The sequence below is a fragment of the Primulina huaijiensis genome, chromosome 5 (genome assembly GCF_012295235.1).
Source record: "Primulina huaijiensis isolate GDHJ02 chromosome 5, ASM1229523v2, whole genome shotgun sequence".
In the NCBI taxonomy this organism is placed as follows: Eukaryota; Viridiplantae; Streptophyta; class Magnoliopsida; order Lamiales; family Gesneriaceae; genus Primulina; species Primulina huaijiensis.
In genome coordinates, this window is record NC_133310.1 from 17872466 (window position 1) to 17900034 (window position 27569).

At 35.1% G+C, this 27569-nt stretch overlaps 1 protein-coding gene and 6 non-coding genes across 7 annotated transcripts; 1 reads left to right on the top strand and 6 right to left on the bottom strand.

The window, feature by feature from the left end:
• The first annotated feature begins 12306 nt into the window (after window positions 1-12306).
• Window positions 12307-13725, top strand: LOC140977696 (uncharacterized). Its single transcript, XM_073442441.1, has one exon. It carries the CDS (start codon window positions 12307-12309, stop codon window positions 13723-13725), a length of 1419 nt encoding a protein of 472 aa, XP_073298542.1.
• Window positions 13726-14872: 1147 nt separating this feature from the next.
• On the bottom strand, window positions 14873-14982 carry LOC140977911 (small nucleolar RNA snoR97). The gene has a single exon (XR_012175477.1). It is a non-coding gene; the product is annotated as a small nucleolar RNA snoR97 (small nucleolar RNA).
• Window positions 14983-15075: 93 nt separating this feature from the next.
• Window positions 15076-15191, bottom strand: LOC140977905 (small nucleolar RNA Z278). Its single transcript, XR_012175471.1, has one exon. It is a non-coding gene; the product is annotated as a small nucleolar RNA Z278 (small nucleolar RNA).
• Window positions 15192-15489: 298 nt separating this feature from the next.
• On the bottom strand, window positions 15490-15597 carry LOC140977904 (small nucleolar RNA Z278). Its single transcript, XR_012175470.1, has one exon. It is a non-coding gene; the product is annotated as a small nucleolar RNA Z278 (small nucleolar RNA).
• A 112-nt stretch (window positions 15598-15709) lies between these two features.
• Window positions 15710-15804, bottom strand: LOC140977903 (small nucleolar RNA Z223). Its single transcript, XR_012175469.1, has one exon. It is a non-coding gene; the product is annotated as a small nucleolar RNA Z223 (small nucleolar RNA).
• A 55-nt stretch (window positions 15805-15859) lies between these two features.
• Window positions 15860-15953, bottom strand: LOC140977913 (small nucleolar RNA U36a). The gene has a single exon (XR_012175479.1). It is a non-coding gene; the product is annotated as a small nucleolar RNA U36a (small nucleolar RNA).
• A 228-nt stretch (window positions 15954-16181) lies between these two features.
• LOC140977914 (small nucleolar RNA snoR134) lies at window positions 16182-16332 on the bottom strand. Its single transcript, XR_012175480.1, has one exon. It is a non-coding gene; the product is annotated as a small nucleolar RNA snoR134 (small nucleolar RNA).
• Between the last annotated feature and the right edge of the window lie 11237 nt (window positions 16333-27569).

Sequence of the window (27569 nt, forward strand, 5' to 3'; positions counted from 1 at the left end):
ATACTTCATCATATCTAATATGTGGGTGATACCTTATTTGTAGACACATAGATGAGCACAGACACACATATATATATAATTGATTTGATTGATAAGTCATTGTAATCTTCTTTTTATATAACAATCTCTCCAACCTTTAAACAGTGGTATTTAGTTAAAGTAATAAACAATTCAATTATCTTATTTCCATTCTCTATCCTCTTTATCTAGCTTTTTATTAAATTTATAATATGTTATCAGCACGAGTGTTCTTTAAGATAAACTCATAAATAATTATATTCTTAGTATGTTCTCGAAGAACCCAATATTTAGATTTATATTGATGCCCCTGAAATGACACAAAATTTAATTTTATGTTAAAACTTTTAGTTTTATATTAATGCTCCTAAAGTAGCACAATATTGAGATTTAATATTGATGCTCTCAAAGTAGAACAAATTCTAGGTCTATATTGCTGTTCTTGAAGAAGCACAACTTTTAATTTTAAGTTGATGTTTCTGAAGTAGCAAACACGATTTTATGTTGACAATATTGACATATTTACTAATAAAATATAAAGATATAAGATTTTTCAATATTCTTGTAAAATATTGGTTTTCAGAGGTTAGTCAAATTTTTTGAAGAATTTTGATATAATATTTGTCAACAATATTTATGTAAGATCTAAAGTTTTTCGATATTTGAGAAGAATATGGACTAAGTGCATATTATAAATATATTTGTTTAAATACACATGTATAGCCGTGTATCATTTTCATAATTAGTGTTGAATATACTTATTTGTTTTATACCTCATCCTTAAGAGATTGTTGATGTTTTTAAAAAATACTGATTCAAAATCTAATATTTATCAATATTCTTGAGAAATATTAAAATAAGATTTGTCTCAGAAATATTGATCCAAGATCAACGATTTGTCAATATTCTCGGAGATATTGATTTAGATCTAAAAGTTGTCAATAGTTATGAAGAATATTGATATGATATATAAGATTTATAGAAATTCTCAAAAAATATTGATCAATCATTTAAAATTTGTCCATATTCTAATGAATATTCTTAATACACCTGAAAAAATGATCAATATTCTTGAAGATTATTGATNTATAGCTTCAATTCGTATGGATTGCCTGACAAAAAGATGAGTGCTTTTATTTTCAATTTCGATTATTTAAAAAGCATGCTTAAATATTTATATTGAATTATTATTTTTTTACAAGAGAAATAATGTTCAATTAATGTGAAAAGTTGCAAGCGCTACAATATATAAAATGACAACAAAATCTCTGTTCATGAAAATTACCAAGATTTATACAATATATAAAATGACAACAAAATCTCTTGTATTGCTTTTCTTGACATTTAATCTTGGAAACACATCTCGATATCTTATTGCAGTTTGTAACATCAAAAAAGTAGAATTCCAACGAGTTTTGCAATCAAAAGATAATTTCTTGGTAGAATCAATTATTAGTTGATGCACAACTTCTTCAAATTTTTTTACACTAGAAGGTGAAGCAGTTCAATACATAATATTATCGTGTATCTTCTGAATTGAATCACCTATTATTCCAACTCATTTTTCCCAATCAAATTCAAGATATGAGCACAACATGTATGACGACGGACCTTTCCATGTAGTGACAAATGTTGGAATTTTTGGGGCCATAAATGTAATTATAAATGTTTGTATGTCATCAATTAAATAAGTCGTAAACTTATGTGGTCTAATTTAGAATAAGAATTGACTTGGGGACTTAAATGTCATGATATTATTGTGTGAATACCTATTTATAATATTTCTAGTTTGTTTAGGGGTCAAATTAGAAATAATAAAATTTGTTTAATTATAAAACAATGGTGACGGATCGTGTGCTCGGCACCTTAGGGTGCTTCAACACAATAAATCAATGAGCTGCAATAGCTCGTGTTCTAAGAATGTATACATCGATGAATTAGATCAAGTTTGGTATTAAACCAAGAAGAAAACACTTGAAATAATCATTCGTTAAGAAAACTGATATGTTTTATACATTATGCAACTGAAGAACTGAATTTACGGGAAAATCAGTTAGAGCTTATATCAGTTCAGTTATGGACAGAACTGAACTGATATCAATTGAACTGATCAAATCAGTTAAGAACAAAACATGCAGTTTAAAAGACACAGGATATGTTTATGGATGTTCGGAGAATTCAACTGCTCCTACGTCACCCCTTCTACCTCCACGGCTAGGATACACTAGAAGACTTATATTTATATAACACCTTGTACAAATCCTACACAGCTTCGGACTTACCCACTGCCTAACTGAACTCCTAGTCTAGACTGAAGGCAGCACCTTCCAGCCAACACTTGTTTAATGTCTGTGTATCAAAGACTACATACACAAGTTTATTGTCTTTGTGCAAGACTGTAAGTTGGGTGGTGGTGTGTGCGTGTGTGTGAGAACTGAACAATGAACACTACCAAAAGGTGTTCTCACACACTGAGGGAAATAAGCTTCTAATCTAAGCTGATATAACTTTGAAGTGTTCCCTCACAACTGGGCGTAATGCTTCTTGTAAGCTGATAAGCAAAATGCGTGCCCTTTCTTCTTTTCTTGTGTTCTATCTTCTAGCCACACTGTGTATATTTCGTTGTTACTGAGTCTTCACTGATCTTCTATTTATAGGCGCGAAGCTTGATCGTACAGTGAGATTCAATTATTGTATCCGTTGCATTTTGAATTTGTTCTTTGGAATCCATTCCGGAACTTTTGGCTTTAAGCTTCTGATGCAACGTTCATGATTGTACTGTGATAGTACAATTGCTTTTGTATTTTTGCGCACAGCTGTAATCCATTAAGTAAGCTTGTCGTGATCTGCACCTGATTGCTCCTAACTGAAGTTCTGAACTGGTCTTGTTGCGGTGAGGTGAAATCAGTTGGTTTTTCAGCTTAACTGATTTCGCTGATTCAGTTGAACTGGTCGGCTGGACTCCTTATCAGTTGAACTGCTTTTACGATTCATCAGTTTAGCTTGTCAGTTCGTGCGATCAGTTAGCGATTTCAGTTAGCATCTCGATCGCTTCAGTTTCGACTATTTCAGCTGCTGCGCACTTAAGGTAGATTATTAGAAACAAAATAACAAGTTTTGGTAGCATCAAAATTAAGCAAAGATTGCGAACTTGAAAAGTTCCAACAAATGGTTATGTTCTCAATCTGCATTTAACGTTTTTCAAGTTTTGTATCCCATCAACCAAACTCTCTGGCTTAAAGGAAATCTACAGATTTAAAATCATCACCGAAAATTGACTGCAAAATCATGGATTCGGGTACGCTTCCGCAATTATGATTATTATATATTTTGTTTCTTGAGAATTGAATAGTGTTTGGGGATTGTGTGTTGAGATATGAAATCCAATTGATTTCTTCAATTGGTATCAGAGCAATATATTTCAAATTCTTGAGAAACTGTTCGTCCTTTAATTAATTCTTACGAATTCGGGAATGTTTATTTCACACATTTTTGATATATTCGTTATTAATGGCACGATTAGTGATAACAAAATTGGTTTTTTGTTTTCCTTCAAAATGTTATGTTTGAATCAGTGCTTNTTTTTTTTTTTTTTTTTTTTTTTTTTTTTTTTTTTTGGAAATGATAACCTGTTTTGTTCTTACAATTTCATGATTTCAAGTTTTGAGTTCTCGGTCCAATCAATCTATTTCGTTAAGATTATTTCATGTTCTAAATATTTGCATTAAAGATCTTATCATGATTACTGGGTTTCAGTGAGAACAATTAAAAAAAATTCTCAAATTTCTTTTGTGAAATTGAATCGGTTAATGACATGATTATGTGATCAAAATTTTGTCTTCCTTCAAAATGAAATTGAATTGGTGTGTCGGTTGATGAATAATTGGTTTGATTGTTTGACTTCAATTCCAAATTTTCTGATTATGGTTTTGTGATAACCGCCTTTATTTGTCACAAATTGGTTAAAATGTATTGTTTCATCATTTGTGTAACTATTTCATGGTATTTGATTAAATTTTTTGTTCGGTTGAATATCATGGTTCTTTGATAATTAATATTTCGGATTAAATTAGGTTTCAATTATATGTCACCAAAGTGATTTACTATGATTGTAATTTAATTTTATTTGAAGTATTAAGATATTTTTTAAGGTTTTTAAATAAAGTACAAATGAATACATTTATGTGAGTGTTGATCGACCCAAAGGAAGATTTATATTTGACAAAGTGATTCATTTGCTTGCGATAATAAACATGTAACAATTATAAGTTTTATTAGTTATTTTTGATGAAAATATTAAATCTATCCAAAGATAAGTTTCTTGTTTGTCATACATTATTGTTATTGTTTGATTATTGCAACAAGAGTACTGCTTGCATATAATATTATTGTCCAAATATTTAATATTGATATTGCACTAGGTGTCTTAAGATGGGATTTGCCATTTATTTTAATTTGTTTGAGATGAGCATGTTATTTATGTTATTATTATTATGTTCTTTTTTCAGCAAAAGTTGCTACTATATCTTCTAATCTAAGTTCAGTGCCCATACTTAATGGGACAAATTTTAAGGATTGGAAGGAGAACATTCTTATTGTTCTTGGCTGCATGGATCTAGATCTTGCGATCAGGACAGAGCAACCTACCGCTCTTACAGATTCTAGTTCCTCTTAACAGAAGACTGTATATGAGAGGTGGGATCGCTCTAACCGCATGAGTCTTATGATCATCAAACGCGGCATACCTGAGGCTTTTAGAGGTGCAGTGTCCGACAAAGTTACCAAAGCTAAGGAATATCTCGATGAAATTGAGAAGAACTTTGCCAAAAGCGATAAGGCGGAAACAAGCACAAGCCTAAAGAGCTTAATTTCCATGAAGTATAAAGGCAAGGGAAATATCCGAGAATATATTATTGAAATGTCCTACCTTGCATCGCAGTTGAAGGCACTTAATCTTGAATTGTCGGAAGACATGCTTGTTCATTTAGTGTTGATTTCTCTTCCAAACCAATTTAGTCAGTTTAAGATCAGTTATAACTGTCAAAAGGAGAAATGGTCTCTTAATGAGCTCATTTTTTATTGTGTTCAAGAGGAAGAGAGATTGAAGTAAGACAAGACTGAAAGTGCCCATTATGCAAGCACCTCTAAAGATAAGGGCAAGAAAATAATGAATGAGGCTGCTAAAGGTCCATATACAAAGAAGAACAAGTAAGATAAGGACAAGAAAGGTTGTTTCTTCTGTGATAAGGATGATCATGTCAAGAAAGATTGTCCTAAGTACCATGCATGGCGTGCAAAGAAAGGTACTTTTTCAAGTTTGGTATGTTCTGAAGTAAATTTAGCTTCAGTACCAAGAAACACTTGGTGGTTAGATTCCAGTACTACTACTAATATAAGTGTTTCAATGCAGGGTTTCTTGAGCTGCCGAAAGCCAAATGATGCTGAAAGATGCATTTATGTAGGTGATGACAAGTCAGTCGAAGTGGAAGCAATAGGGAATTTTAGATTTTTGTTAAGTACTAGTTATTATTCGGACTTAATAGATACTTTTGTTGTACAGTCGTTTAGACGTAATTTAATTTATGTTTCTAGTTTGGACAAATTAGGATATTGTTTGAATTTTTTAGGCCATAAATGTAATTATAAATGTTTGTATGTCCTCAATTAAATAAGTCGTAAACTTATGTGGTGTAATTTAGAATAAGAATTGCTTGAGGACTTAAATGTCAAGATATTATTGTGTGGATACCATATTTAATATTTCTAGTTTGTTAAAAGGCCAAATTAGAAATAATAAAATATGTTTAATTATAAAACAAAAGTTATGTTCCCAATCTGTATATAACGTTTTTCAAGTTTTGTATCCCATCAACAAAACACTTTGGCTTAAAGGAAATCTGCAGATTGAAGAGCATCATAAAAAATTGACTGCAAAATTATGGATTCGGGTACGCTTCCACAATTATGATTATTATATTTTTTTTTCTTGAGAATTGAATAGTTTTTGGGGATTGTGTGTTGAGATATGAAAACCAACAGACAAATCTTTTCTTGGGATCTTGTCAAAGGGAAGACAAAGCATGACATCATTGATTGTGCAATTACCAACTATGACACTTTACGATCAATATTTCAATCCAAAAAACACTCAACAAGCTTATCAGCTAGAATCTCAGCAATGTGTGGTGTCGGAATATACATAAATCTGCATACAAATAAAATATCATAAATATATATTTTTTTTCTTTCAAAATATAGCTACTTAGAAATAAAATCGAACATGCATCAAGATAACACTTTGTAGTGTCCATGAATCATCAACAAAATGTCAAGTAACTGCCATGAAACTATTTTTAGTATTTTTTGACATCCACGTGTTAGTTGTGACCGCAATTCGTCAATTAAGCTTGCACAATAATTTGTAGCACTTGGTCTTCTCTTCAATGTAAATCTTTAAAATATCTTTTTTGAAGGTATTTCTTGATATCATCTTAAAACAAGGTTGTGTTGGGACATCGTGTTCTCGCACCCAAGATGCAGTGGAAGTTTAAAAATTTTACTCTTGGGCGTCGAGTGTTCAAAAGTATTCATAGGATGTTCTAAGAATTTTACCTTTGAGTTTTTATCGCTTGGACTCCAAATTATTCCGGTGTTTAGGCGGATATAGCCCTTCGTGTAAATCCCTACGAACGTCCTTCCTTTGATCATCTAATTAGGTCCACGATCAGAGACTATTTTCCTCGTTTGGTTTGCACTAGAAAATCCAAATGATTTATGCGTTGAGACTGTAGCCTCTGAATTTCCAAAATCCGGAGACGGTGCAACGACGACATCGCGACAGTGGAAGGAAGCATGATGGCCGAATTTATTTTCACCCAAAATTGTGAGATAGCCGTGAGTCATGATTCTTAATCATGATTATTTGCACTTATTGATTCATAATCAATAATTAACAAAAAAAATTATTGATTCTTAATCAACAATTAACAAATCTAATTTGAATGATTATCTTCACCAATTTTGTTGTGGTGGCCGTGTGTTTGCTTCAAGGTAATGTGAGATTTTGTTTTGTTTTGTGTGCCAAAACTAGGTTAGCAATTATGAGTCCTAGTGGTGTATATATAGAGTGAGACTCCTGATCCAATTAGGAGTCTCTCTCCCACAAGGACTCTAGTAACTTCATTATATTAAAACTCTCATATAATTAATATATAATGTATTTATTAACTTATAATAATACATGATATAATAATAATACCACATACACATATTTTATATCACTATATAAAATATATATGTACATTAATTAAATTAAATGGCCATTATTTAATTTATAAATTAACTCCTTAGTTAATTTAATTCTAGACTCCTCTAAAACATATATGAGAATTTGTGTATGTTAGTAGTCACAACTACTAGCACAATAATTTAATTAGGAAATTCCAAATTTACCAAAAAAAATGATTCTGAACTCATTATAACCCCGATCGACGATCCGAAATCGTCGATGTACCAAAGATACAAATCTTGTTCATATAATGAAAATTGAAAATTTCGAAGATCCAAATCTTCATTTACCAAATTTATAACATCATATATGGCAGTTACGATATTTGGCAGCTGTCAGTTTTAGTGAACTCCTTCACAAAACAGGCAGTTCCACTCTCCTTCCTTATTTAGCAATCATGCTAACTTCCATTTCTTGCATCCTATGGAATCATCTCATAAACTCCTTTATAAGCTTCTTGTTTGATCTCCATCAAACTATAGTCGCCAAATTCCAACTCCTTGAAATTTGACTATCTCAACGAGAACACAGAATCCGATACTTGTGTGACTCTCAATGGTTCAGGGATACAGCTAGCCGTGGGTTCACATCTCCATGTGATTCAGAATAACATTTATTCTTATTCGGGTTTACCCTAGTTAACCCCATTCTTTTCATCAACTCCTTGATCAAGAATGTCAGACCTCATTTCTGATTGCACCCATCGGATCATGGTAAGAGCGTCTAGTAGCATCGCCCTATGATCTCCTTGGTATCACTGATAGTGCCTGCAAGAACCTTAAGTCATGGTTAGCGTACAGTACGGTCCCTTCAACAAATATATCCCGATCGAATATGGAACCATTGGTATATCGAGAGTTGCATATGAATTCGATAACGGTACGATTTATCTTTGAGTACTAATAGTGGATCGGTATGTGCAACTAGGAAAACAACTTTTCCTAAATCACATTTCTTTCTTTGGCCAGAGACTCCTTGCACTATTAACTCATCATATCACATAGGATATCTTCACCCGTAGGCGAACGATGAATCCCAGACTACAATGCATTTGCTCCTACGTATTTCGAAACTACACCCAACCTCGCCACCTGATGACCCTCGATAGAGTCGGTAAACGGATCAAAGTGCATGCTAGTACGTATAGCCCCTACCTTGTCCCGGGTCAAAAGACTAATGGTGTACAACCATAACTGCGGACTATTCCACTCGAAAAGTGAGAACCATTTGGACAGTCCGAGGAAGGGTTGTTCAATGCATCATCATATGATCAACCATCTGTGTGAATGGACATCTCCATGCCCTTGTTAATGAAACATGGCGTTTACACCACATGTGCTAGTCTCAAGCTCGAGCGACCTTTATCCTTGTTTTAGGCGGCTGATTCGACTAGGAACCTGTTTAGAATATACGTTACACTTCCTAATGAGTTTCATGATCTTACGTTGCGACACAGACCTCATGGTACCTATTGTATATTCAAGGACTTTATCTATGCAGCTTGCATGGGTATACAGATAAAGTATAATGCCATAATCAAATGAAATCGTAAAATATTATTAAAATAAAGATTGTTTTACATTATAGTCAATAAAGCATGAGCCACAAGTTGGCTTGCCGGGCACATACTCTAACAGGTTGGAGGGCTTATGCCTGGAATCCACATGGCTGAAAATATGGATAGTCAAGCCAAACTTCCATTAGTTTTAATCTTGTTTGCCATCCTAAAACTTTAGCTAATATCCATTTTTCATGGACAATTTTTAGAAGCATTTTAATAATGTTTTTCCAAATGTGAAGTACCATGACTTGCTGGAACTTTAAAACGGGTCTTGCAATAGTTATACTCTGCGAATTGAATATTTCCAATCTTCACTCTCTTATAGTGGTTCCAAACCTCTGAAGTGTTCTTCCTCTTACAATCATTGTCGGAAATATTAACTCTTCTTATATCATCGCCATCTTCATCATTTTCCGACACATTATTACTTCCTTGAGGATTTATGGATCCTTCTTCAGATTCCATCTATTGACAAATAAACAAATAATAATGAGAAAAGCTAATAACTACTATGTTTGTTCAATTTCAAAACATCTCAGGCGTGGATAGCATACAATACACCTTTAAAAAATTCATAATATGAAGCTGAATCTCCGGTGAAGCTTGATGGAATTGATTGCGTTTCTCCCCTACCAGCTAAATAATATGTTGCTACAAGAATATAGAATGCAATCCCTATTGTAGGCAACTTTACTAAATGCATCTAAACAACACTAAAAGAAACATATAAAAAGATAAATTTGTACGTAATTAAAAGATTCGTTGCCTTATATCTAACTAGATTGAGGGGCGCCTGGGCGAGAATGTAAAAATCTGAAGCAAACCTTTCAAAATTATTCAGACAAGAACAGAACTATGAGCATAGCAANAAAAAAAAAAAAAAAAAAAAAAAAAAAAAAAAAAAAAAAGAATACACGTCGAACAGCTTGACACCGAAGAAGAAGAGATCGAAAAGTGAGCGAGAATATAGGGTTTCTGGAAAATCAAAATCGCTTGATTGCTTGCGGGAGAGTAGTATGGAAGACTGATGTAACGACCATTGGCCGTAGGATAACCCAACATGAGCCTCAACCCATACTTATGTATCAATATTTGTCCTAGTCTATAGGTTGGTCCAGCATGGGCTATGCACCTTCACTAACATAATATCACACTCTTAGAAAGTGGTTTCTTTCGTCTCCCCCTACACTCGAACTCAAGGCCTTTAGGTTTAAGCATCGAGATTCCTAGAGTGTTGATACCAATTGAGTTAGTAGCCCATTTATTTTGTAACGACCATGGACCGTAGACTGACCGAATCTCATCACATACTCATACACCACTACTAGTTGCGAGCCATAGGTTAGTCCAACATGAACTTCATGCACCATCACTCACATAATATCTCATCCCTTATATCTTACTTCACTGTGGATGAATTGATATATTATTTCATATTGAAAGAATGAAACCTAAATCTGTTAAAATATTCTTGGTGATTGAACTCAAATGAAATATTTATTGATGTACACTTTTTTTTCTTGTTCAGATTTAACCATTAGGTTTATTGACAATATTTTAAAGAGACATTATTGGGTTCTCTATCAATCATTTAAGGAGGAGTATTATATAATATATACTAGTAACTTTGAACACGTGATGTGTGTACAATCTTTTTTATAATTACTCATAGACTAAAATGCTATTTGAATTGTTGAAATTTTTTTTAGTTGAAGTAATAGGCAATTCAATTATTTCATTTCTATTCTCTTTATATAGCTTTCTATTAAAATTTTAATACTTAAGCCATCTCCAAATCTGCATCAAAATGATATATGAGGGTTGCGTTATTTTTGCCCAAAATAGCGCATCCCCATTCCTAATTTGGTGCAAAGGTCATTTTATTTGTATTTATTATAAATATTTGTATTAAAAATTAAAAATTAAAAATTAAAAATATTATTTAAATAATATTATAATATTTATTTTTTATTTTAATAATTAGGTATTTAATCATAAAAATTAAAAAATAATAATCGTTGATTTTTAAAATATTTATTTATGTTAATTATTAATAATTAAGGAATAATTTGATTTAATGATTTATAATTAATATAATTTAATACAAATGCAAAAAATTAATATAACAATATAATTCATAAATAAATCGAAAAAGATAATTAAAATACAAATGTAACTTGAAACACATAATTCAAATACAAATGCAAATACAAAGACAATAATCGAAGTTATATTCTTATTATATTTGAAATTGTATATGTATTACGTTTGAATTTGTATTAATATTTTCAATTTAAATAATTTTTTATATTAATTCATATTATATATAATTTAATTTATATTATATAATTAAATTATAAACTAAATATTATTAATTAAATTTATTAATAATAAAACATTAGTCATAATTAAAAATATATTATATAAAATACAATAATTAATATATGTAAAATAAAAAAAATATTTCGAGAATATTTTTTTTTGTTTAATATTTGAAGTAAATGGTTTAGAGATGAATATTGTATTTGGTGCAAAAATCGCACTACTTTAGTGTAAAATTTGCACCAAAATAGATTTTGTGGATAAAAATGACCTTAGATGATTTGAACATTCAAAACTAACCTCATAGTTAAACCGAACACAGTGATCCACAAAATTAAATTATTTGATGTTCAAAAACCGTAAATTTTTAATTATTTATTAAATTTTAACAAAGTTTATAGGATACATAGTCTCATAATTCGCGTCGGGTAAAAAAAGTCTCAACTTAGATAGAAAACTCATATGATGCCCTTGGTCTTTGTTTATTTCTGTTAAACCGAAATAATTAATTAAATATATTTAAAAATCAGAAACTTTGTTTTAAGAAAAAATATTGTTTTAATCAATTCAAATAAATCGAACTAATTTCTATTTACATATCAAACAACATTTTATGATTAATGCAGATTCTCTTCATAAATATTATTTCCCTTTAAAAAATAATATTTTTCTAATCAAAATTAAAATATTAAAACTTAAAGCAAAATGATTTGAAAATTCAAGATTAACTCCGGGTCGAACCAAAAGACGAATCCGGACTGCCCAATTATGGAAATTTAATTCGGGTCATTGCTTTTATTAATTTTGCAATTAAATTTTACCAAAATATATGGGCCTTTAAATCACATCGGAGCGTTCGTTATAGCCGTTTATTATTCAACGGTCGCGATGGAGCGGAGGTGTCCAATAACGTATATTTCCTCTCCAACGGTCGAAATCTCGAAAAACATAAAAACTCCATGAGATAGATCACAACCCCCATTATCATCTCTCTTTTGCCAACTCTGATTCATCGAACTCGAAAGAAATTCAAGAAATCTTCATTTTTTTCTCGAATTTCTCTATTTTAATCGGAGCCCATCAGAGAAAAATCAGTTGTAATCAATTTCCAGAAGGCATGAGTTATACTACTGAGGTACAGATTTGGAACAACGCTGCGTTTGACAATGGATATTCTGAAGATTTGACGTCGAATAGACCCTCGTGGGGTTCATTAAAGTCGAAATTCGAGAATCCGAAAGCTTCTTTTGATTCAGTTTCTGGTAAGGAAAATCAAGGTTCGTTTCTGGAGAATCAGATCCCCTCCGTATCATCTTCCCTAGTGTCGTCAACTACTACGCCCTTTAAGCCAATTAACACAGACGGGGCTTTGGAGAAATCAAGAATTAAAGGAGTTCTGAAGAAGGATGGTGTAGAAAACAAGGTGCCGAAACGTGACAATGGAAAGGAGATTCGTGATGATAAGAAAATTGATGAGGAAATTAAAGAGGTTGAAAATGAAATCAGTAGGTTGAGTTCAAAATTGGAAGCGTTGAGATTGGAAAGAATGGAGATGAGCCTGCGGGTTTCGGAGAAGAGAGGTAGAGTGGTGCCCGCAAAGTTTATGGATCAGAAACAAAGCGTTTTTGCTAAGAATGCAGAAGAGAATAAAAAGGTTGATGAAATCTCATCAACAATTGGAAAATCAAGAAGAGGGGTTAGTTTGGGCCCATCAGAAATCGTGTCCGGAGTTCGAAGAGGGATCAGTATGGGGCCATCCGAGATTTTTGGATCAATGAAATTGAAGCGACTAGGCAAGCAAGAGATGATCACCCCTTCTCAGAGTAGAAGAAAATCTTGTTTTTTCAAGCTCCAAGAAATAGATGAAGAAAAGGTGGTCGAAAAGGAAAGTGTAAAAGGTTCAAGTGTAAGTCCCAAATCGAAGAAAGTTGCTTTCAAGAATCAAGTTCTGCCTAGGCAGGCCGTAACCACAATTGCATCCAGAAAGGGTATCAAGAAAGAAGATGGAATTATCAGCTCAATTCAGCCGAAGAAACTGTTCAAAGAGGCCGAAATTTTGGTAAATAAGAAGCCACTCAAGCCAGGAAGAGTTGTGGCTAGCCGCTACAATCAAAATAACAGCCAAGCTTCTGTCATGAGAAAGAGGTCTTTCCCAGAGATCGACAAGGATGATACCAAACGGTGTGAAAAGAAACGTTCGATATCAGCTGGGAAATCTCGCTTGGAAACAGATGAAACCAAGAATTTAGGGAGCGAATCCCTGGTTAAGAAGCAGTGGGAAATTCCTAGTGAGATTGTAGTTCACAGAAACCTTGAAGATAATGAAAAGTCTCCCCACTCCATGGGGGTGGTTCCAAATTTGCTTCCAAGAATCAGGATCGCTCGTTGCATGAATGAGAGCCCTCGGGATTCTGGACCTGCTAAACGGGTGGCTGAATTGACAGGGAAGAACTCATATTTCCGTGATACTGATGGGGAGATGGAGCCATCAATCTGTCAAGCCCTTAATTACGCAGAAGAAGATCAAATGAGTTAAAAAAAATGGTGGAAAGTTTGTGTTTGTAAGTACTGGGAACTCAAAATTTGTTTAATGCTTCGTTTACCATAGCATGCAGAAGCATTAAAGCTGGTATTTCAGATTATGATTCGTGTGATATAACATACTACAAGTGGAATAAGTTCTTTTAGATGAATTGTATTAAATCTCAAGAGGGCAAGCATTCTTGTGCTTTCCACATAAATAAATCGATGCTGAATGCCTTTGATGTCTTGGAAGATGCAAGCAAACACGAGCCGACGAGAGGAGGATGGGTTTAGGCAAAGAGGAACAGAATACCTCAATGACGCATCAAACACAATTTTCAGACAAACTTAAAAACACATGAAACTCAACATATTTTGGTCCCAAAAGCTACGGAAAGAATAAAAAACGATGCTTTACTCTTTTATAAATACAATAAACACCAACACTTTTCTTCCTTGTACACAAGTAACCTTTTGATCTCATCCGTATATGCTATAGTTGTCAGTCACCCCCGCCGGCTAAGCAACCTTCTTCATTTGTGGTCCGCCTGTGAATCATGTCTCCACATAAAACTTTTAATTATATGATGATTTTCATTAATTAATGAATTTTTCAGTAAGATGATTACAATTTAACCCGCCAATTGTAACAAATCTTCTACGTACCTTACCTAAACTAAAATACCTCATCCACAAACACATGCCTCGCGTAGTTCGGAAATTGGAAGTTGGAAGAGAAAACAAGGCACCAGGCGGTAAAGTACCCAACACATATATATTTTAAATAAAATATATAAATAAATAATTAAAAAAAATTGTACCTTAATTTTTTTAAAATATATATATTTTATTTAGCATATTTTTTCTATAAATTTTTACATTTTACTAATTCATATATCTTTACAACATCAATGTCACTTTCACAAATCTCATTTTGTAAAACCATAAAATGAAATAATCAACACAATTCGTCTCAACCAACATACTCTCACCTTTTAACATGTTCTTGTAAACAAGTCCACCGATTAAATTTTTAAAACGCACTTTCAGAAAAAACACTACAAAGAAAATATCTCAAACAAATTTACTGATTTACTTGTAAAAACTTCTATTAGGCAGCCAGCTACAACTTCGATCAAATGAAATCTTTTCATAATAAAAAATTTAGTGATGTTAGTTTGACTCCAATCCCATGAGAAATTTCAAGAGATGAAGCTGATGATTACACAACAATATTCGAGTTTTTCAGACCCTATACCCAATTCTTTCATTTACGAGGGTAAGAGTATAGTTAAACTCACAATGAATATCTACAAAAAGTTCAAACCATACAGACGACCGAAATGAAAACTTTAAAGAATTTGCCTCAGTAAATGAATATTTGATCATTTGTAATGCAGATTCACCAAGTGGGTTCTCCTGTAAAACAGGTACTTGGCTTCACTGCAACTCATTTACTATCCAACAAACATCATAGGCAGAGATGGGAATCAAAATAAAAACTCGATCTTGAAATATTTTATGGAACATATCACATAAAAGATTTGATCTTTTACCCAAAAGATAGTAGAAATCGGCTTTCCACATAATTCTATATAACTACTACGAATCTACACCCCTTGATATCAATAAACCTTTTGGATCTTGTTAACCAAATAAGTACAACTTCAGAAACAATCAATAATTTGCATATATCCTAGTACTATGATTGAATTATGCATTTGCTTTAAAAAAAAAAGGTGTTACAAATTTTATAAAAGATACAGAGAGTCAGATATTCCAAAAAATTTCATTAAATGATGTAGCAACCCCAAGTAGGTTCTCCTTGAAAGCCAAGGACATGGGACCAGAAACACTTCAATTATTTGGATAAATCATCATGGAATACAAAACAAATGGCAAACGAAAACTCATAGTATAAATTCAAGAATAAGCAACAAAAACACATTAAAACAAGAAAACAAAACAGCCTTAAAATGAATTGTAGTGGAAGATTTCAGAGGCTCAGAGATATTAAACAGCTCTATCAATCACGTGTATTCAGAAGCAGAACTGGCATAATTAAGCTGTAAAACAATCATCACGGCCCACGAAATCCCCAGAAAACAAAAAAAGTTACTTGTAATTAAATGAAAACAAAACTAAAATGGCTCATATTAAGAAATTCAACCATTTATCTCTTGTTTATACTTCAAAGATGATTAATCTCAGAAGCGCGGATAAAATATTCAATCACTGCCAACTCATAAATGGTAAAAAATTTGAACTTTCGCTCGAGTAAAAGAGAATATAGCGGACATTTTTAGAGGTAAAACAATAGAGAAAAACGTAAAACCCCCACGTGAAGACCGCTTAAAATTTGAGCCTCCATGACTACACCTTTTTCCATGAGTTGTCAGAAAAAAAGCTAAAGGTGTGGTGAGGCAAACTGAATTGTTCAAAAACTAAAGATTTTCAATAGGGAGAAAGAAATGTAGCCGCCGATTTGACACAGATTGGCCGTGAAAAAAGAAAGGTACAGAGGCGAATCTGCAACACTTGGCGGCGCCAATTTGGCACGAGTATTGGGGCCATTTCTTCAGCTTCGATTTGTCCGAGGAGCCCGGGAGACAACGTGCGGATCATGTAAAATTACACAAAGTGAATTCATTCACACGAGAAACTCACATAAAAATTAATTTTTTCAGCTTTGATGCGACGCGAATTGCTCTGAAGATGAAGAAGCGAGGGTGAATTCGGGGTTGTATATATACCGATTAGAAACCCTAAAGGCCAAAAAACCCTAAGTTGAGGGAAGCGGCTGCCGCAGCCCATTTGAAATTTATGGTCCAATTGACCTTAAGGGGGACGAAGCCCGTTGGACTAAATAATGGCAGCCGATAACACGAGCTAGTCGGCCCAAAATTCCCAATCATCGTCTCTCTCAAACAGTTTAAATTGTAAAAAATTTAATTCGATGTATTTAGAATATTTTATTGATTTAATTAATAATGAGATACACATACATTATCTAATACAGATACAATTATATGATCTCAGTCCACTTTAGATATCAATCAATTAATTTTTATTCTAAAAGGACAAATATATTAAAACCAAAGTTGAACTCAACTATCCAATATTTGTCTAGATAATATATATTTGAGTAGGTCTCTTGTGAGACGATCTCACGAATCTTTATTTGTGAGACGAGTTAACCCTACTAATATTCACAATAAAAAGTAATACTCTTAGCATAAAAAGTAAAACTTTTTCATGAATGACTCAAATAAGAGATCCGTCTCACAACATACTACTCGTGAGACCGTCTCACACAAGTTTTTGCCTATATATTTATAAAAAAAAAAATTGTCACAAACAAAACAATTTATGTAAATTAAAGCGTGAAACTTAAAATTGAGTCATAAAATGGATAATTATAAAAATTAATATATTAAGTAATTGAATGACATTTCGGTAATACGAAATAAACATTGCTGCATTTGTGGTAAAAGATTAACAATTAGAAAGGAACGCAATGAACTAAAACAGTGCATGAGGGAAAGGAAACAAAAGGGAGTTTGTGTTCGAGGAAACTGGTTGTATGTGAAGGAGGTACCGATCAAAATCCTCAACTGGTTTCCTTCTTCGATCGAGTTCATTATATGTACATAAAAATCAGCATAGACATAAGTAACTTTATGTTAGATTGCAAATATCTTAGTTTTGGTGATGACAAATATCATCGAGTTTTTTAGGATCGAATTGCTACTTTTTTGTGTTCTCATGTTTCTAGTCGGGTGACATGAAGTCAAGCCGGATAGTCCAATATTCAAGATCTAGTTGGACTGCATATTTCTCCCACTAGCTATTATTAAGTCAAGATGCACATCTTTATGTAAGATCAAGTTACTCTCAAGATTCATGCCGAAATTCTTAAAGAGTTCAAGTGGCAGATTGGCTTCTAGTTGGCATTCTTGCGCATCAAGTCAATCTGAATATCATCTAGACATTTCAGAATATCTTTTGATCAATCGATACACAATGGTCGATGTCTCCAGTTGATCAAGAATGTTTCTTTAGAAAACAAAGACGTGTAGGATTTTCTCTCTCATTAATCAAAGTTTCAGAAGTCTTTAATTGTCATATTTGGGTACATGTCAAGGTGCATTTATTGTGACGTATTATGAAGAGAAATGAGACAATAGACAACTTGTTTTTATGTAAGATATTATTACAAGTGATCTTTGATAAAGATGTTAACGTTGAAGAAGTTCAACTATATGAAGGCACGATTATATGGTGGATACGGTACGGTATACCGTACCGAACTATGGTATACCGTACCGACACCGAAAATTTTGTCGGTATACCAAATCATTTTAAAATAAAACATCTAACTAGTATTTGAAAATCCAAAGAATTATCTCAAAACATAAAATCGTCAAACGTTTTACCAAACCTAAAAGACAATAAATTTGAAAAATGTAGCTCATACTAAACCTCTCAAAATCTCTCCAAAAAGCATAAATAAAAAGTCGTAAAAAATCATTAACGTAATCATAAACGTAAATCATAAGTGCGGAAAAGTAGAAGCGCTATTCCTCGGGTCATGTGCACCTTCAGTCCAGTCAAATCAGGCATCCAAGCCTCCCTCAACATTATTATCATACTCACCTGTATCAATCACACCTAGTGAGTCTAAAGACTCAATACATCATATTCTTGATACCAAATAATACGTATAAAACCACAAGCAACGGTGAAAAATACTTATACGTTAAAATATCATTTTCATGACATGCATAAACTTCAACCATAAACATTTTCATGTCATCTTCAACATATTTATATACATATTATTATCAACATATACGTATTATTTTTCCTTTTCGTTGAATTCAAGTCGTTAATTGTGACTTTCGTGTTCATCTATGTCTACGTGTTGGGCGATGGATCCATCTACATGTAACCACAGTACTGGGCAGCAGGAACATCAGCAACACTTTCACCGGTCAACTGAGCCTTGGCCTTACGTATTAACATATCATCGTATACATATTCGTATCCAAGGAAATACGATCATCGGATTCCCACTGGGACCGTCACCCTCACGATATCTCCAACATATCCTGGTATTAATCACAATTACTTCACTTCCTTCAACGTTTCATATTCTCATCAATTTATAAAATTTAAACATGCATATAACATTTTTCTTTTAAACCAAGTATGCAACATATCTTTTAATGTTATCGTTTCGTCATAAAAATCTATAAACATTTTAAAATAAACCTTTTAACATATAAAAACCTGTAAACATTTAAAATAAACATTTTAAATCATAAAAATTTAAAATAAATGTTTTGACATATTAAATCACAAATATTTAAAATAAACGTTTTAACATATTAAATCATAAAAACATCCATAAACATTTAGAACCAACATTTTGACATATTAAATCATAACATTTAAAATAAAATTTTCACATATTAAACCATAAACATTTAAAATAACATTTTCATATATTAAAAATCCATAAACATTAAAAATAAACATATTAACATTATAAAATTCATAAACATTTAAAATTGACATATTAAAGTATAAAAATTCATAAACATCCATAACCATTGAAAATAATCATATTATCATATAAATCAGCATTCGGGGCACTGCCATAACGTTTACTAATTTTTAGGTGTAAAATGACTGTTTTACTCCTAGAAGCATAATTTTTCGTATTTATCCTTAGACCTCAAAACGACGACCCAAATCATTCCAAACTTACCATATAACCTTAAAATACACCCATAAATATTTCTTAGACAAAAACTTATGTTATCGACTAATTTCCCAAAATCGTTTTTTAAAAACTTAGACGTACATCCCGGTTTTGACTCGTTTGAACCCAAAACTTAACCAAACTTTACCCAATTTGAACCAAAGCTTAATAACACCTAAATAAACTATTTTTGAACCAATACAAGCCAATTAAAGCCCTTGAACAGCCTAGGATCCCTACTGAAAATTTCTACGCAAACCCTAGCACATATTTGGTTCGATCCTAAGCTAACCTCGACTCGATCCCCTTATCCACATGTCCAGACCTTAGTTGACCTTCCTAGGACCCTAACTAACCCCTAAAGAACCTGCTGGACCGAGCCTTCCATGCCTAGAAGACAAAGCCTCACAATCGCGCCCCTCCAAGCCATGCGCGGCCCTCCCTCATCGCCCGATTGCCTAGCCCTTCGAACCAGCGTCGTGCAGCCTCTCTAGGATCCTCACGCAGCCCCCTAGTGTCTCCTGGTCGTGCCCTATCAGCAGCAAAGAGCCGCAAGCCCCTAAGTTCCCTAACCGATACCCTAGTGCACAAAAACATGCAATTTTCGTTCAACCTTGCACCCCTACTGTCCTGCCCCTTCAACATGCATCTATGGACCCTTAAACATGTGGAAAAACATCTCTTCAAGTTCTCCTACCATGGAAGCCCCTTTGTGCATCAATAGGAGGAGTTTTAAAAAAGAAAAACTCTTGTTTTGTGCATGTAAAACCATAAAAACGAAAATATGAAAAGTGTATCATGTTTTTCATGTGATCATGTACCAAACACATAATATGGTGTGAAAGATGATAAAAAGGAGATTATGGCGTGCCTTTACATATTTTACGTACGAATAACCGTTGGCGATTGAAGAACGGCGACGAAGAGACGACGGTTTGATTTTTACCTTGAGGATTTCGAAAGTTTCTCTTCAATAATCTGGTGTGTGCCATGTATTTGAGTTTGGAGATATTTTTGATTGTATTGGGGAGGTGGCGTGGGGTTTATGTGTAGGTTGTGGGGTGAGTTTTGTATATTATATAGCTAATTAATCACTAAACAAGCTTAGGCTCATTAGTGGAGTTAATTAGGATCATTAGTGTTTAATTAAAATATAAAAATTATTTTGAGTAGAAAAGTTTGTGAATTTATCCGCCGGGTTGCCAACGCGTTCGTATTTTTGTTGAAAATCCAACACGGATAAAAATTACGTCCCGGCGTATAAAATCACCTCAAAACTCCTTATTTTCAAAAATAATAAAAGGTTCACCCTTAATTTAAATAATCAAAAACAATTATTTAATAAAAATATTTTCTATTTTTCTCAGCTCTCGGTCTCTGTTCCTCGATCGCAACTCGAATAACCTTAAAAAATACATTTTAATGCAACAATGTAGAAAAGTATAATTTAAACATGTAAATATGCACATCATAATTAATTTATGCAATTAAAACAATTAATTGAAATACACAAGGAATTTAATAACTCGTATGCAAGTGGTTCGCGTGGACCTTTAAATTTTCGGGGCGTTACTTCCGTACTTGGAACTTCTTTCACTGGTCAAGCTATGTCTAGCTGGTCGAGAAAAAGACATTAATAGCTAACAACTGTTTTTTTAACCCAAGTTTAAAATAAAAGTTTTCAAAGAGTTTATTTAACCTCTTTTTAAACTCTTTTATGATCATAACAAAGTAATATCATAGCTATTTTTCTCAACCTCTTATAAACATATTGTAAAGCCCAAATTCAGTACGCGTGTAACACATGCACTTATTTAATTATTAAATCATTTAATTAATTTTAAATGAGTTTTAGCCAGGCATGATTTATGAAAATGCATTAGTTTAAAATATTTATGTTTATGTGATGCACGTTAATAATGTTTTTTCGAGTTTCATGTTTCAGGCGATTATTCGAGGCGGGATGGAGGAAAAGACCCGGTGACGATTTTTGGCAATTTAAAATGCGATATTTTATTTTAAGTTAAGGATGTGGCATTTTTAACTTATTTATTATGTTGTCAGTATTTTAAAGCCAAAGTTAATTATTAGTTGAATTTTAGAATTTAAAACTTTTAAAATTGGTGTGTGATTATGTTAATTGAAGAGTTTGATTAAATTAGTGTGTGTTAACCTTTAATTAGTATTTTAAATAGTTATTTTAGCTAGACTTTCTCCTAATTATTACACACACACACACGTTTTCTACACTCACACACACTTACACACTTTTTCACACACTGATATCGGCAAAACACACCCACACTACCACAATCCAGTTTTATTAATTTTGAGAGAAGGAAACTAGGGTTCTTCACTCATAGAGCAGCCGCCCCCTCCCCTCTCCATCTGCCAGCAATTTTCGTGTGAATTCTTCAAGGATTTTAGTGCCAAGGTCGTCCCGGATCAAGCCTCGCACCGTTTTCGCTTCGATATCGCCGGTTCGGTAACGTTTATTATCAAAAGACACGTATAATCTTTCTTTTGTTGCGTCGATCATGTCATATTATGCGTTGTGTTATTTTATGCGTAAAATTCATGTGTGATGTTCATAGTTTGAGCGGATAATTGATTTGGATCGATTTTGAAGGAAAATTTTTAGATCTAAATCACGTTTTTACTGTTATTCTTAAAACTGTGAATTTTCGGTCGAGATTTTGAGAAAACCTTTAACACAAAAAATGTAGAAATTTTTGATATCTTCGATTTGATATATGATTTGAAATTTTTGGACAAACATTGAGCGAGTTATGGTGTTTTTCGTGGGACTGCTCAAACTGCGTTTTCAGAAAATTATGATGTTGATGCGTTTTTGAAGTTTAATGGCTGCAGGCTTCGTTGGGGATCGACGGATGATCATTGCTGCGCCTAGGTATATTTAGCATGACGTTGGGATGTATATTGGGGTGTCGTTTCACGTCGTTAGGCTCTTGGAAGAACGAGTAGTCGTGTAAACCATTTTCTGTCAACGGTTTTGTTTATGGAGTATTGAGTTATTTGGGACATGTGGTTGCGTTGGGGGCAATCGTATAGGTTCGAGTCATTGATGTAGTATCCTAAGATGGCCTCGGGGTGTCGATTCATGATCCGTTCGATCGAGTCTAGACTGTTAAGCAAAACATGTTCAGAATTTTCGTATGTTGGCTTGTCCCGCAGGTACACGGACCCATGGACGGACCCTGGCATGGGGTCCGTGCCTTTGTTTTCTTTTGATGTCAAATTTGCGCAGGTACACGGACCCCCACCCGGACCGCAGCACGGGGTCCGTGCTTTCCCTTTTCTTCACGAGTCATTCCACCGCACCTACACGGACCCGGAGCCGGACCTGGGCACGAGGTCCGTGTACTTGAGTTTTGGGAAATATTATGGTATGCTTTGAGGATTGATGTCTTGGTTTAGTGCAATGTGTAACAATGTCGAGTCACGGGAATTTTAGAACGTCCTAAGGAAATGTATGAACTCGTGGGTAAGTTTGATTGTCACGTTTGAGTTACACCCGTTAAGATATGAATTCACGTTAGTATGTTGCAGCAACGACCCCGATCGAAGTCCAACGAATCCCTCAACGCCAAGTAAGTATGTATGACGTGCAAGAAAATATTTTAAAGTTTTGAGGCATGCTAAATGTCTTGTGACCAAATTATGTTTAGGATTGGAAAGCGTTAAATTATGAACGGGTTTAGATCGAGATTGGAAAGCGTTAAATTATGAACGTGGACCAATCAGCCCGTTAAATTGTGAATGGGGATCTCATGTATGTGGCAGTGGATACGTCCCTGTCATCCCAATACTGTGGTTAGTCTGATCAGGCGGTTATGTTATGGGTCACTTGCGTTGAAACATCCTCTACGAAAAATGATGAAGTTATGCATGTTCAAGTATGTTCAAGTATACAAGCATGTTAAGAAAGTTTATGTTGACGGCACGTCAAATTATGTACGTACGTATGTTCAAGTTCATTTTGCAAGTTCAAGTTTCAAGTATGTATGTCCTATTTTAAAGTTGCATTTGGTTTTATTATGTATTACTTGCTATCCCAGTTTATATGTGTTGAGTCTTTAGACTCACTAGACTTGATCGATGCAGGTGAGGATGTCTATGAGGAGACAGGAGGTGGCGACCAAGGAGCAGGCTTGGACTGAGCGGGAGGCTAAACCCTAGGACCACCATGTTTAAGTTTTATGCAAAAGTTAAATTACTCCGATTTCATATTTTGGTGGAAACACTTTGAGCAAACCTTTTGTTAGCAAATTTTATTGTAGTTATTTTGAACAACCATGTCTTATGGAGGACTTGGTTGAGATATTTTATGGCGAACTTTGAAGGTTATTTTATGTTTAAGAAAATTTTTAATTTTTCCGCAAATTTTAAATAGTAGAAAAGTACGGTACGTCACAGTTGGTATCAGATCGGTGTTCTTGTAAAGGGTTATGCCTACTGCCAGTCGCAAGAAGCTCTCGAAGTCACACCTCTAGTCTGTGAGTTTTAAAAATTTTGCATTATGTATGTAGTTAGCATTGAATCATGATTTCAGCATGTCCATGTTTTAAGTTAAATTTCGTGCATCATAGGATATTGTTATTATATTCATGCATATTGGGTTTACGTGTTGGATAAATTGTTGGAACATCATGTCTCCCAGACGTCTGATTAACCGGGAAGTTAGGGATGAGAACAGAGAGCCTCACAATGAGGAGAGGGTCACTCCTCCTCGTCCACCTCCGGATATGCAGGCGCAGATGCTTGCAGGTATGACGCAGTTCTTCGCGCAGTTTGCGGGGAACCAGGCTGCAGCAGTGGGTGCAGGGGAGAGGCCCAAGCCTGAGGCTGTCTACGAGAGGTTCAGAAGGATGAGTCCAAAGGAGTTCTCGGGTACCACTGACCCAATGATAGCGGAAGGATGGATTAAGTCCATCGAGGTAATCTTTGATTTTATGGAACTGATCGATGCTGATAGGGTCAGGTGTGCCACGTTCCTTCTGTCAGGGGACGCTAGACTATGTTGAGAGAGTGCGTCGGTGGCAGTTAACTTGCAGACCTTGTCTTGGGCTGGATTCAAGGAAGTGTTCTTCGCCAAGTACTTCACTGAGGAAGTACGATCCAGACTGACTAGGGAATTTATGACGCTGCGACAAGGAGACAGCAATGTTGCAGAGTTTGTTAGGAGGTTTGAGAGGGGGTGTTACTTCGTACCCCTCATTTCGAACGATGTACAAGCAAAGCTGAGACATTTCTTGGATGGATTGCGGCCAATCTTGCGCCGTGATGTGAGAGTAGCTTTCCCCACTTCTTATGCAGTCGCCGTATCCAGGGCTTTGGCGGCAGAACAAGACCAGCGGGATATTGATGCTGACAGGTTGGGCAAGAGGCCCTACCAGGCACCACCGTACCAGCAGCCGTAGCATCAGCATCAGCGACCTCAGCACAAGAGGCCATACCAAGGGCCACCAGGTAAGAGACCTTATCAGGGACCGCCGAAGGGCAAGGGTCCAATTCAGCAGCATGGAGCACCTCAGAAGGCCGGAAATTTCCCTGTGTGTCCTAAGTGCAACCGCCAGCATCCAGGGCAATGCTTATATGGATCAGGGAAGTGTTTCAAGTGTGGAGCCAGTGACCACATGCTAAAGGAGTGCCCACAGTGGAAGCAGCCGACTCAGGGCAGAGTATTCGCCATGCATGCACAAGAGGCGAATCCAGACACGACTTTGCTGACCGGTAAACTTTTCTACCCAAGTTCAGTATTATTTTGCCTTGCATGTGGATTTTATTTGGGATTGTTAAGGTGCTAGTAATATTTTGAGTGATTTGGGATAGTAATTTTCTGTTATGTTTGAGATTAATGTTAGAATTTTTGAGAATGTAAGTTCGCATGTGCTAACGTCTCTCAGGAAATATTTTCATTAAGAGAATAGCCACTCAAGCCTTGATAGATTCAGGAGCCACCCACTCATTCATATCAGAGACATTCGCTAGTCACTTGGACATCAAGTCCATAGGACTCGATGTGAATTATTCAGTAACAGTCCCATCAGGAGAAGAGCTGTTAGCTACCAGCGTGGTCAGAGATATTGATCTAGAACTGCAGGGCCACCTGGTGTATGCTGACTTGATCGTCTTGCCGATGCCGGAATTCGACATTATTTTGGGAATGGACTTGTTGACAAAGAACAGAGTCTTGATCGACTTTCAGAAGAGATCAGTTTTGGTTAGACCATTGGGCATGGAGCAGTTTCTGTTTGAACCTGCCAGATGGAGGAGTTTTCCACGCATGATCTCTTGCATGCAGGCACGGAGACTCATTTCGAAGGGGTGTCAGGCCTTCTTGGCCAGCATTATTTCTGCACCTTACATACCCACTCCGTCTTTATCAGAGGTGCCAGTAGTCAGAGACTTCCCATACGTCTTTCCTGATGACGTCACAGGTCTTCCACCGGAGAGAGAGGTGGAGTTTTCCATTGATCTCATACCAGGCACAGTGCCAATCTCTAAGGCATCGTACCGATTAGCTCCAACTGAGATGTTAGAACTCAAGCAGCAGATTCAGGAGCTTCTCGACAAGGAATTTATACGCCATAGTTGCTCGTCTTGGGGCGCACCAGTGCTTTTTGTAAAGAAGAAGGATGGGAGTATGAGGCTGTGCATCGATTACCGAAAATTGAACAAGGTAACGATCAATAACAAATACCCACTTCCTAGAATCGAAGACTTGTTTGACCAGTTGCAGAGAGCTTCAGTGTTCTCTAAGATAGATCTTCGATCAGGGTATCATCAGCTGAAGGTTAAAGATGCAGATGTTCACAAAACAGCCTTCAGAACCCGGTATGTGCATTATGAGTTCCTGGTAATGCCATTTGGACTGACGAATGCTCCAGCAATTTTCATGGACCTCATGAACCGAGTATTCCAGCCTTATCTTGATCAATTCGTCATAGTGTTCATTGACGATATCCTTATTTCCTCGAAGAGCCATGAGGAGCACAGTCAACATTTGAGGACGGTTTTACAGACCTTGCAGAGTCGCAGGTTATTTGCGAAGTTCAGTAAGTGTGAGTTTTGGTTAGAGAAGGTAGCGTTTTTGGGGCATATAATATCTAGCAGTGGAATTGAGATGGATCCAGCCAAGGTGGCAGCCGTTAAAGATTGGGTTGAGCCGAAGAATGCATCAGAAATCCGCAGCTTTTTGGGTTTAGCCGGTTACTACCGTAAGTTCATCCAGGGATTTTAGTCGATAGCAGTGCCACTCACTTCACTGACCAAGAAGAATGCTAAGTTTGAGTGGAGTGGCGAGTGTCAGAAGAGTTTCGATACTCTGAAGCAAGCTCTTATTTCAGCACTTGTGTTAGCCATGCCGATAGGGCAAGGTGATTTTATGCTATACACCGATGCCTCTAAGCTCGGTTTAGGCGCAGTGTTGATGCAGCAGGGTCGGGTTATAGCATATGCTTCCAGGCAGTTGAAAGTGCATGAGAAGAACTATCCAACGCATGACCTGGAGTTAGCCACCGTTGTGTTTGCGTTGAAGATTTGGAGACACTACCTGTACGGCGAGAAATGTCAGATTTTCACTGATCACAAAAGTCTCAAGTATTTCTTCACGCAAAAAGAACTGAATATGAGACAGAGACGGTTGTTAGAGCTGGTAAAAGGCTACGACTGCGAAATTAGCTACCATCCGGGAAAGGCTAACGTTGTGGCGGACGCCTTGAGCAAAAAATTCGCAATCATAGCACAGTTGTCAGTGCAGAGACCTCTTCAATCTGAGATTTAGAAATTTGGTCTAGAGGTCTATCCTAAGGGCAGAGCTCCGAGGCTGTGTAATCTGACAGTCAAGTCTGATTTACTAGACCGTATCCGTCAAAGACAGTCTTCAGACGAGCAGTTGCAGAAATGGAGACTGAAGGATGAAGCTAAGGGCAGTGTACTTTACACAGTTTCAGATGGCATTGTGAAATACAGAGGTAGAATGTGGGTGCGTAGTGTTAATTCGATCAGACAGGATATTCTGAGAGAGGCACATGCATCTTCGTATTCAATCCACCCAGGAGGTACCA